Genomic DNA, 12,179 nt, shown 5'->3' with positions numbered 1-12,179 from the left:
TCAGGTACCAGTCCAGAGTAATATTGAATAAATATTAGAGTGGAAAAATCACTTATATTTATTTGACCCCCCTGGGAATCGAACCCGGGACCTCCAGAACGGTAGCCGAGCGTGCTAACCATTACACTACGGAGGTGGACAATTGATTCAGCCGTAACTGAATATTCATTCAAACCTTTATTCACACCCCAATAGTGTATAGGGCACTGGATCATATAAACCTGGTGTTATCTTGATCGTTAACTAATGAAGTAAAGGTGATCAGCCGTCCGCTTCATGTCCAGTATCGGTAATATTGAATAAATATTAGAGTGAAAAAATTACTTTTAAACCATTTTTATTTGACTCCCCCCCTGGGAATCAAACCCGGAACCTCCAGAATGGTAGTCGAGCATGCTGACCATTACACTACGGAAGCAGACTAAATATAATAATGTTGAATTACAAAAAAATAATTTATTTATTTCACCTTAATGCTATTTTTTATTAGGTTTTCCCTCTTAGCAGCATCCATTGTTATAAACGAAAATGTACTAGATCCCTCAGTAGTTCCACCAATTGAAAGAATTGTCTTTAGTTTTGGGTTGGAATTTTTCAACCCCACAAACCTAATATATCCATCTACAAAAAAATAACATAAATTATTATAAACAAAATTAAATTCAAATCAATTATATACAACTAAAAATAATACGATGAATTCCACATTGGTTACGGCGTGAACATATTTGTGTGTTTTGGAAACCTTACGTTGCGACGTACATGCAAAATGTGTGCAAATTTTTTGCATTGTAAAAAACTTGTATTTCAGATACCTGATGTTGTGGCAGTTTGCATATTTTTGTGCATTTTAAAAACCTGATATAGCGGCAGTTTGCACATTTTTGTGCATTTTGGAAAACTTATGTTGCGGCAGTTTGCACATATTTGTCCATTTCAAAAACCTTTTGTTGCGACAGTGTATTTGTACATTTCAGTTACCTTCATCTTCATATACAAAAAACACCTCTTAAATGTCCAATTTCTTGTTATGTTTGCTTTAGTTTATAGCGGATGGGTACACATCAAAGCAAACCTCAATACATATTACAAAAAATACTATTATTTCTGTCATCGTTCTTTTGATGCAATCTAATTATATTTCAATGATTAAAGAAAACACTTCGTTTTTTACCACTTGAGTTTTATTATAGACTACATGTCTCAGAAGTTAAACTTCCATCATTCAGGTCTGTATAATAACTAAAATATAAAATATAAAATTGTTCTATAAATAAGGAGATGGGAAAGTAAGGGGAAGGGGTTAGTCAAGGGACGGAGTTTGAAAACAAAGGAAAAATGGAAAGCAATGGTGAAGAATTTTGAAACAATATATTATTTAATAAATTATTATTAGAATTCAGTTTTTTTTGGATTTCTAAATTTTCAAGATAATTCATAATTTGGCCTTTATATGGAACAAGGTGTAATAATTTTAATTTATGAGAGTGAAATGAGTGATTAGTATCTATTATATGATTTGCAAATTCCGAAAAATAATTACTAACAAGACCGCTATGATGTTCTTTAATTCTAATCTTTAAATTTCTCACAGTTTGGCCAATATATTTTTTATCACAATCTCCACACTAATCTAATTAATCTAATTATATTTCGTTAATAAATTTCATTGTTAGCAATGTGTTATTAAAAAAGTTTTCTTAGTTTACCCATGTCGATATCTTGGTAGCTATCAGAAGGCGAAAGAATTCCATCCTTGCTTATACCTCCATAGGCGTATAAAACATGGGTACAGAGATGAGGGTCTATGGCGGATGTAGGGAATTTGCCTATTCCCTGTCTATACACGGACCAGTTGGTGTAGTAGCATACGACACGTGGCTCAGTCACTAAAAATATTGGACATGTCAACAGTCAGTTTGATTTATTTTGTTCAATTGTGAAAATCATTAAATATCGTGATAAGATGAATCTCAGAATTTCACCTTTTTTGGGTGCAATAGTTGTCACTTCTGCAGTTTTCATTGTAACAGAAGTGGCGATTTTTGTAACAGCGGGAATTGGAGCCGAAATTGAAGCAGGTTTCGTTGTAGTGGTAGGAATTTTGATTCTGTCAACAAAAAAACATCATTGCTTTACAAATGTATCCTAAAAATCATCGAAACTAGAATAATTTCGATGAATACTATAGTTTATCATAGAGTTAATTTAAAAACTAACTTAATTTAACCACGTATGTGAGAGTGTGAGTGTGTGTGTGTACCATATGTGCTATATAAACATTACTTGCTTGGCCTTTGGCTTACACACTTCATCTCAATGTTGGGAATAACAGTCCAATTTTGGCGTGAAAATTCGTTGGTGCAGGAAATTATCCTTGATTGAACAAGGATGATTTCCACACACAACTCGAAACCCGAACACTGCTCGGGTTATTCTATAAAAACAAATACATTAATATATTTGGATCGGGCAAATCAATACCACCAAGTTGGAATAGGATTTGCCCGAGCTGCACTCGGACTCATCAATGCAACACAAACTTCTTGCCCGAGTCTCGCTTGGGGTAAACTGGCAACTGGTTAAAAAAACTATTTTAGATCATCTCTGATTCCAAACTCCGTACTCTTAATCAATACAAAAAAACAGATTCTTCCTACCCAAGCGCTTCAACCGTTTTTTGTAAAAATTTAAATTAAAAGTGAAATATTTTTTCAGTAAATAGTCGGAGGGGAGGAGCTATTTTCTTTGGAACTGATGAACGTTATAATAAAATTTATGTACAGTATGTTTAATGATTTTATAACGAAGTAAGTTTTAAAAAATATTGTATAAATTTAGTTATAACCATAGGGTCACACATACCCATAACGTCCATAGAGTGCTTCCTTAGCAGAATTGATCAATGGGAATTTTCCCCCATCGCAGTGTCCTTGGAAATCATCCATGTCAATCGTCCAAAACATGAGACCTTTAAAAACAAATAAAACAAAATATTGCAAACCTTATGTAGGCATTTTTATGCAAATCGTGATATGGAGCATGTGTAGTATTTGAACACACTCAAAATGTTGTTAATAAATTATCTGGTCAAATTATAACCTAAAATAATAAAAATGAAAAGGATATTTTCTGGCGTTTCTCGTGTATGTGATTATAATCCTGGATTCGGACCTCACATACAAATATAAAAGAGTTTCTACTAAATAAAACAGCTTCTTCATCTTAATATATCTCACTAATAGATGTCTCTTGTGAAATTCTAGTGATTCAAGTACTCAATTTCAAAATTGAATCATATGTATAGAACTTCCAAGAATTTGAGTAGTGTGGTTGTCAATCATGAGTAGAATTGGCGAATCTCAGACGTGTGTAGAGTGATCACTTAAACCAGCCTATGATGGTCGTAAGCCCCGTGAGTGCCCAGATTTCCATATTCTTCTTCATCAATGTAGAGATGTCAAAAAATTATATACGTAGACTCACCACCAAGTCCTTCTTGAGCCGCATACTCAGCCTTCCTCTGAACACTGCCGATATCCTCGTAACCTACCCACTGGTTTCCTTTGAAAGCGACGGGACCCACCGCACGAGGATTTGGCAATGAAGAAGTCCACCCGTTCGTCTTCAGGTTCTGACAAATCTGCACAGAAGTTATTGATCAAATTTTCATATATGGACTTTCTGAATTAATATCGATTCTCAAAGTGAATACCTCCATAAATCCACGGCAATATTTATTATTATTAAATATGGCCTAAGAACTCTTCCTTATTGTCATCAATTTGTAATTATCATAAATATTTATAATAATATAACATAAAATAGTTAATACAGCAGTAATTTGTAATTTAAGATTTTTTATGTTCAAGCACTGTCTACTGATTGCAAACAGCTATATAAGGTATCAAACGTTATGACAAATATCACTAGTTTGCTTTTGGTTGGTTGGAAGATTTTTTTTAAGCCCGCCAATGTACATATTTCTTTTCTGTTTTCGAACCCTTATCCGCACCCCAATGGTGCGTAGGGCACTGCATCATATAAACGCAGTGTTATCTTGATCGTTAAAACGCGAAGGAAAGGTGATCAGCCCTCCGCTTCAGCTACCAGTCAAGGGTAATATTGAATAAATATTAGAGTGAAAAAATCACATATATTTATTAGACCCCCCTCTGGGAATCGAACCCGGGACCTTCAGAACGGTAGCCGAGCGCGCTGACCATTACACTACGGAGGCGGACATTTCTTTTCTGTACTCATGTATGTATTTAAACTTCATAGTTTAAATAAATAAATCTCTTGGATCCTGCAGAAAGAAACATGATTCGAAGGCATGGCTTAGATTAAGTTGCCCAAGATATAAGAACCTACAACCTGAGGACGAGAAGAGCTGATCCCAACAGTCTAAAAAGACGATAAGTTGGAATGGAACCAGCAAGAAGAAGAAGATGAAATACCTCGTAGTGAGCAAGGAACCCAGTTGTCCCTGTGACCGATCCTTTCTCCCCGGGACCAGTAGCAGGAGATCCTGTCTCTGTTAGATTGGCGTCTTCTAGAGTAAAAGTCCGTCCAAAAGTTGGTATACTTAATAGAAGCTTATCTCTATCGGCTCCACTCTGTATATAGTACTGAACTGTGCTGTTCTAAAAAATATACACACATATGTACACAGTCTTGAACCAATACTTTATGATAATATCGAAAAGCATTCAATGGTAAAGTTTATTTATCGAAAAATTCAAATCTTACTGCATTCAAGTCATCTTGGAAGGTGTCATTGAGTGACAGTAGGGGAGCCGGATTATTTACCACAGGATCGAAGGAAGAATAGTAATCGTATGAACGAATTGCCATCCAATCTACATTTCTGTGACAAACCAAAAAAAATGTATTTAAACATACATATTATGTTTTTATTATTTAACCATATCCGCTCCCTATGTGGATCATATAGATTCCACAAACTGTCTCCAGGTTTTTATGTCGGCTGCCTTGCTTGAAGTTTAGACGAGAGCTGAAAACGAATTGTCAGCAGTGGTCGTCCTGGGCGGCGCGAACCTGATACCTTATAAAAGAAGCCAGCTTGATTAAGGCTCTCGGGAGGCATACAGAGTACATGGTCTAGCCCAACTGAATCCCCTTTTCTTGACAACATGTGACCAAGATTTTCTGCATCCTAAGCCTTATCTCTTCATTCCTCACAAAGTCAAACTACCGCACGCCTAAAATTCTTCGCAGTCACCTATTCTCAAAGCTAAGTATACGGCTGCTCAGGGCCCTTGTAAGGAGCCATGGTTTACAGCTGTATAAGAGAAAAGGAGCAATGCAGGCATTGTATATGTGGAGGTCAACAAAAAGTTACATTTGCAATATTGCACAAAAATCTTTTAAACGCAAATCTGTTCTGTTTTGCAATGCGAATCTTAACTAAAGTTGCGACAAAACGTGACTAGTCCTGTGTTAAACCAATATGAAACCATTAAATCGCATCAAAACGTAACAATTTTACAAGCTAGAATTCTTGATTACTTAAAATCATTCAAAATAGAAATGTAACGTTTCGGTGAGGACCTCCACATATATAAACATACATAATCTTCATTCATTCATTTTTTTATTCAAACCCTTATCCGCGCCCCAATGGTGCATAGGGCACTGCATCATATAAACGCAGTGTTATCATGATCGTTAACACACGAAGGAAAGGTGATCAGCCCTCCACTTCAGGTACCAGTCCAGGGTAATATTTAATAAATATTAGAGTGAAAAAATCACTTATTCATTAGACCCCCCCTCTGGGAATCGAACCCGGGACCTCCAGAATGGTAGCCGAGCATGCTGACCATTATTACACTACGGAGGCGGAAAAAATAATCTTCGGATAAGTTTATTAAATGTATGGTAAATGGTGTGCCATCCCAAACCCTCCTTACTTGTTATGTTCGGGAATATCATATCCACTGTCAATGATCTTCTGTCCTTTAGGTACCGTGAGGGAGAGAATGAGCTTTGGTAACATTTCAGCCTCTGCTTCAATCTCTTCCCTGAACTCTCTCACCAACTTCACATAGTTCTCCTTATCCTCGGGTTTCCCTCCTTTACCCGTCGTGGGACTGTTCCAATTCAAGTCAATGCCATCAAATTTGTTGTCACGTAAGAACTAGAAAGCACCAAAGTATTGTATTCAAGTTTATTGTTTATTGTTCTACATAAAATATGGTGTTACTTATGACTAGTTTAGCCTTTTAATCTTTTTTTTTTTTTTTTTCATAATACATAGACACATTCAATATACATATTCATTTCATATACACATTTATTATACGTATTACGGCTCTTTAAGCATGGCCTGTGTTGAGCCGAATACTAACATGGTAATACAAAATTTATATTTATTTATTTTTTTAATTTTTAATATATTTTTTTTAATGATTAGATTATAAACATAACATACAGGAGATACAAAAATAATTTATAGTTTAAGGTTTTTCAATGTGATAATTACACCTGGACTTTAATCAATTCACTTTCTACCTTGTCCCTTCCAATGCGAAGCAACCATCGACGGACACTGTTCTTAAAGACCTGATCACTCCTTTAAATCTCAATGGTTTCGGGCAGCAAATTTAATATTTTTGGAGCAAGGAATGAAAAATTTTTTTGCGCAAAACTTGTTTTAACGGCTGGGCCAATGTAGTTTTTATTTAATGCTGCCCGGGTTCGAATAGTTAGTTGCGTTCTAACCTTTTCCATTTTATTCCAGAAGTGAATCAGTACTTCCTTGACGAACAGTTGCCGTACGTCTAGTATCATATAGCTTGTAAATAGCTCATTGGATGGGTGTGTCGAGTTACATTTATTTATTATTCTTAAGATAAGTTTTTGTACCTTGAAAATTGGGTCTAGCGTAGTTTCGGCACCTCCGCCCTAGCCAATAATTCCATGTAGAATTATAGATTGGAACAGAGCGTAATAGACCTCTTTGAGGATGGAGGGATCAAGTATGCTACGCAGCACCAAGAACACGTATGCTAATTTTCATAGTCTCGGTACCAAATACGCTACCTTGATGCCTTACCTTGATAGTGTTTTTAATCAATTCCTTACGCAGTTTTGGATCAGCGGTTATAAATGAAAACGTTGCAGATCCTTCAGTTGTGCCACCAATAGAAAGCATTGTTTTCAGTTTGGGATTGGCTGCCTTTAGCCCCACAAATGTAATATATCCATCTGTAAATCCAATACAAATGCAAACATAAAACTTAATTAAAACCTTTAAATATCTAGACTTCCATATTCTTATTAATTTATATTGAGATGTCTTCTTCTTCTTCTTCTTTTTTTAGGTCCTAGGGATCTGTTTCTGCCTCCGCATGTCGCTCTTGGGATGTTGACTCCCAGCTGTCTTTCCATCTTTTCGGAGGTCTGCCTGGGGGTCTGCGTCCTTCAGGGTTGCCTTGAAGGGAGATACGTGGAAGTCTGTCTTCAGACATTCTGTTTAAATGTTCATTCCAGTATCGCCTTCGTTGTCGTCCCCACCTCATGATATTCTCCGTCTTACACATGCTCCGGATGTCGGTATTTCTTACTCGGTCTCGCAATGTGTTTCCGGTTATGGATCGGAGAGTGTTCATCTCGGAGGTTCGAAGTTGAGATGGAGATTGAGAAGTCAAAATGTAAAAATAAGTCCTAAGTGGAGAAATCAAGATTTGTGAACAAGGATTTTGAAACAAACAAAAATGTTGTTTAGCTTATTTATTTAGAATTTATTTTATAAAATATCATCTTAAGAGTGCTTAACATATTTTATATTTCTTCTTCCTCTAACCCTTATCCGCACCCAATAGTGCGTAGGGCACTGCATCACATAAAAGCAGTGTTATATTGATCGTTAACACATAAAGCAAAGGTGATCTGCCCTGCACTTCAGGTACCAGTCCAGGGTAATATTAAATAAATATTACGGTGGCAAATCACATATTTATTTGACATTATTTATATTACCTGGTACCTCCAGTATGTTAGCCGAGCGAGGTGACCATTACAGTACGGAAGCCGACTAAATTTTTCATATTTACATATCTTATACTATGTGCTTTACTCAAAACTAAATCAAAATAATGCATACCCTCTGAAATCTATCCATATCGCTCACTCCTTTCAAAAACATCATAAATCAAAAATCGTAAATTTTTAGTTGTGCATGTTTTCCGATTGCCCAGAAAATGTACTATATCCCAGCAAAAGAGGCATATATTTAACTTAATATTTACCCGCTACAGGGCAGAAAATGTTCTTTTTGCATTTTGAAGAAAAGGTATTGTTTAATTATGTTTTTAAAATATACTAAATATTTTTCAAATGGAGAAAAAACCTTCAGGTTTTACTTAAAAAGATCTGTTGCACAGTAAAAAGTTCAATAAGTGGCTTGATATCTATTGTGTTATATTTTTAAACTTTAAAACGTTCTCCTTAAAAATCAGGTTTATTGATTTATGATGTTCTTGAAAGGTGTGAGCGATATGTATAATAACATAAGATATGACTTACCCATGTCAATATCTTGATAGCTATCCGATGGAGAAAGTATTCCCTCCTTGCTTATACCCGCATAGGCATACAACACATGGGTGCAGAGATGGGGGTCTATGGCGGATGTGGGGAATTTGCCTATTCCAGGTCTGTACACGGACCAGTTCGTGTAGTAACACACCACACGTGGCTCAGTTACTGTACAGAAAAAAATACAACAGAATTAAAGAGTGGGAAAGTAAAATGTATCACCTTACTGCAAACCAATCGCAGAGATTGAAACTAAAGAAGGAGGAATTTTACTGATTGATTTTTTTTCTGTATTTTAAATTCTTTTGCATTTCACAATAAATTATACTTTAAATTATACACAACAAGTACAAAAAAATGTATAATATTTACACAAAAAGAGATCCCACAAGGGCATGGCCTGTGTGTGGGTATACATTTTATTTCTAACTAACTAACTAACTAACCATCACGCCGCTTCCCCGCAGGGGTAGGCAGAGAGAATCGAACGCCACACCACTCTGTCTTTGCAAACATTCTTTGCCTCTTCTACATTCATGCATCTCCTCATACATACCCGACGATTATTACGACTCCTGACCCGGCCACTTTCAAGTATTTGACATACCTGATTGTGCCAAGTTTTCCTCGGTCGTCCTCTGCTTCTTTTTCCAACTACATTCACCTCATAAATTTGTTTAACCGTTCTTTTTTCACTCATACGCTCCACATGTCCAAACCATCTCAACACACCTTTCTTAATTTTATCGATAATGCTTATCTCAGCCTTACTTTCTTTCCTTATTTCATCATTCGAACATCTATCAAACATCATTTTGCCACACAAGAATACAATAGATATCAGAAATAAAAATACATTAAAAGTGCTAATATAAACAACAAATATTTGATTTTAACATAAAACAAAAATTCAAAAAGATGAAAGTGAAAAATGTTGACAAATATGTTTGCACCTTTATTGTTTCTGTAAGTTTGTTGTGTTCTCATCTAATTGATGAAAAACATTCAAACAATTTGTATTGCACTGGATTTCATTTCTTGGAATATGTTTTTTATCGTTTGTGAATCATAAATAATAAAAAAATTGAAATATTAAAATATGTACTACATGAGTTATGCGTTTAATAGAAGAAGGCACATTAATCAATTTTTTTTTAAATAAGTAATTTAAGCAGAATTTTAAATCGAAACAAACATAGAAAATCAATATCTAACATATAGTCCTTGTGAAATTAATTAAATAGTTTTGGAGCTATGAAAAATGAGTGTCTGCGCAAGTCTGGATTTGCAAAAAGGGACTTCTAGTAAATTATTAGTGACAGTTTAGTTTCTACCTTTTCTCTGTGCTGCTGTTGACGTCTCTGCAGGAGAAGCTTCAGTAGCTATCTTCACAACAGAGGTCACAGTGGTCGTGTCGGCAGTAACAGGAATTGGAGCCGTGACTAATGCAGGTTTCATCGTAGTGGTAGGAATTTCAACTCTGGATAACAAAAGAATAGTATAAAAATATATGTAATTAGTATTACTTTGTGCTTTTCCATTTACAACTAAAAAACTGACTTTGTTTTTAAACAATTATGGATCCATCTCTGATTCCTTCTTTTATACATACTAATAAATACGAAAAAAATGGTATTTTACATTCCTGTCCAAGCGCTTCAACCACCTATTATTTTTTTTTAATGTTAATAGAGTTCAGTATTTATTAGTCTTGGGCAAGAAGCTATTTGCTTCAAAGCTAACCAACGTTATAATAAGAAATATAATTTTTAACTAATGTTTTACTAAGTAAATACCACTATTTCTTAAAATCTACTGTGACACATGTTTCAATGATTTCCGCATCATTTTCAAACACCGTATGTTTACATACGTATACATACGGTGTTTGAAAATTGTTTGAAGATTGCATTGAAACACGTGTCACAGTAGATTTTATAAATAGTGGTATTTACTAAACAAAACATTACTTAAAAATGGATAGATTTTACCACAAAGTGATTACCCAATCAATTAATGAAAAAATATAATGATTTTAAAACGAATTTTGTTTGAAAGACTTAAATGGTATAAATGTAGGTATGTATGCAATTGTGGATATACTCACAAAGTCTGGCAAGCGCCATTCTAGATTTGTCTCCTAGAAACCAGTCACTCACTTAGAGTTACCTAGTAACTTATATTTAGAATAAACCAAAGTCAACTAACTAGCAATATTTTACTGATAATCTTCTACCATTTTACCATCTAACAATAACCATAGAGTCTAACATACCCATAACGTCCATAGAGAGCTTCCTTCGCAGAATTGATTAACGGATAATTTCTTCCATGACACATTCCTTTGAAATCATCCATGTCAATGGTCCAAAACATGAGACCTTGAAAAACAAATACAATTAAATATTTATTTGGCATTCTCAAAAAATACAGAAATCGCAATATGGAGACTGCAAAGACTCACCACCGAGTCCTTCTTGTGCCGCGTACTCTGCCTTCCTCTGAACACTGCCAATATCTTCGTACCCTACCCACTGGTTTCCTTTGAAAGCGATAGGTCCAACAGCCCGTGGATTTGGCAATGAAGAAGTCCACCCGTTTTCCATCAAATTTTGGCAAATCTAACAAGAATACATGATTGACTTGTACTAGATTGTACATATTCTGAATAAATATAATGATTATGTAAAATAAATACCTCGTAATAAGCGAGGAACCCAGTTGTTCCAGTTGATACTCCTTTCTCCCCGGGACCAGTAGAAGGAGATCCTGTCTGTGTTAGATTGGCATCTTCCAGTGTAAAAGTCCTTCCAAAAGTTGGTATACTGAGTAGAAGCTTATCTCTATCGGCTCCACTCTGTATATAGTACTGAACCGTGCTGTTCTAAAAAATATACACACAAATGTACACCATATCGAACCAAAAGGAAAACACTATATGATAGTATCGAAAAGCATTCAATAGCGAAGTTTGATTATGGGAAAAAATTCATATCTTACTGCATTCAAGTCATCTTGGAAGGTGTCATTTAGTGACAGTAGGGGAGCCGGATTATTCACCACAGGATCGAAGGAAGAATAGTAATCGTAAGAACGAATGGCCATCCAATCTACATTTCTATAATAAAAGAAAATAGTATTTATTTATGTATTTGTACACACAAGTTCATTAAGTGTATGGTAATATGGTAACACTCTAAATCAGTGGTTCTTAACCGTGTTGGAGATACCAAACCCTACTAGTTTCATATGCCCGTACCAAACTCTTAATTTGAAAAAATAAAATATGATTTTTTCAAATTGGAAACATAGGTATACTGTTTATTCAAACTTAGGTGCACAAAATGACCAAAACCAATAAAAACAAAGAATTATCACTTTTATGTGAATCCCCGATTTCGTAAATCACATTTTGCAATGACAATACATTATGACAATAGATCTAGTACATTTGTAATGATTTATTTAATGTCGCATTATTTATTTAATGTACGATGCAGAGTATGTGCATGTTTTTAGCGTTTGAGCTCTTGTATTATTTTTATTGTTAGATTGATATATTCCATTCAAATAATATACCAGATCTATTGGATAAATGAATATTTCTTATGTCG

The 12,179-nt window shown here is 34.9% G+C and overlaps 2 protein-coding genes across 5 annotated transcripts in view; one reads left to right on the top strand and one right to left on the bottom strand.

The window, feature by feature from the left end:
- The window catches only part of LOC148306327 (transmembrane protein 120 homolog), a 369,069-nt gene that overhangs the window by 315,416 nt on the left and 41,474 nt on the right, over window positions 1-12,179 (top strand). The gene's annotated exons all lie outside the window — the stretch shown is intronic.
- Window positions 1-12,179, bottom strand: part of LOC148306328 (putative chitinase 10) — an 80,878-nt gene that overhangs the window by 29,491 nt on the left and 39,208 nt on the right. For all 4 annotated transcript variants that reach the window (XM_088265270.1, XM_088265271.1, XM_088265272.1 and 1 more), the window contains exons 21-35: window positions 11,566-11,683; window positions 11,264-11,449; window positions 11,030-11,186; window positions 10,841-10,946; window positions 9,900-10,045; window positions 8,554-8,733; window positions 7,082-7,233; window positions 5,937-6,163; window positions 4,753-4,870; window positions 4,461-4,646; window positions 3,487-3,643; window positions 2,866-2,971; window positions 1,986-2,110; window positions 1,710-1,889; window positions 470-621 (exon numbers count right to left, since the gene is read on the bottom strand). In XM_088265270.1, coding sequence (XP_088121396.1) covers window positions 470-621; window positions 1,710-1,889; window positions 1,986-2,110; window positions 2,866-2,971; window positions 3,487-3,643; window positions 4,461-4,646; window positions 4,753-4,870; window positions 5,937-6,163; window positions 7,082-7,233; window positions 8,554-8,733; window positions 9,900-10,045; window positions 10,841-10,946; window positions 11,030-11,186; window positions 11,264-11,449; window positions 11,566-11,683 — 2,296 coding nt within the window. The remainder of the gene's footprint in view (window positions 1-469; window positions 622-1,709; window positions 1,890-1,985; window positions 2,111-2,865; window positions 2,972-3,486; window positions 3,644-4,460; window positions 4,647-4,752; window positions 4,871-5,936; window positions 6,164-7,081; window positions 7,234-8,553; window positions 8,734-9,899; window positions 10,046-10,840; window positions 10,947-11,029; window positions 11,187-11,263; window positions 11,450-11,565; window positions 11,684-12,179) is intronic.

The sequence above is a fragment of the Brachycentrus maculatus genome, unplaced genomic scaffold, assembly GCF_059751285.1.
Source record: "Brachycentrus maculatus isolate JH-2025_06_01 unplaced genomic scaffold, ASM5975128v1 h1tg000244l, whole genome shotgun sequence".
NCBI classification, from domain to species: Eukaryota; Metazoa; Arthropoda; class Insecta; order Trichoptera; family Brachycentridae; genus Brachycentrus; species Brachycentrus maculatus.
Note: the sequence above shows the minus strand (reverse complement) of the source record. Positions and strands in the feature narration are given on the sequence as shown.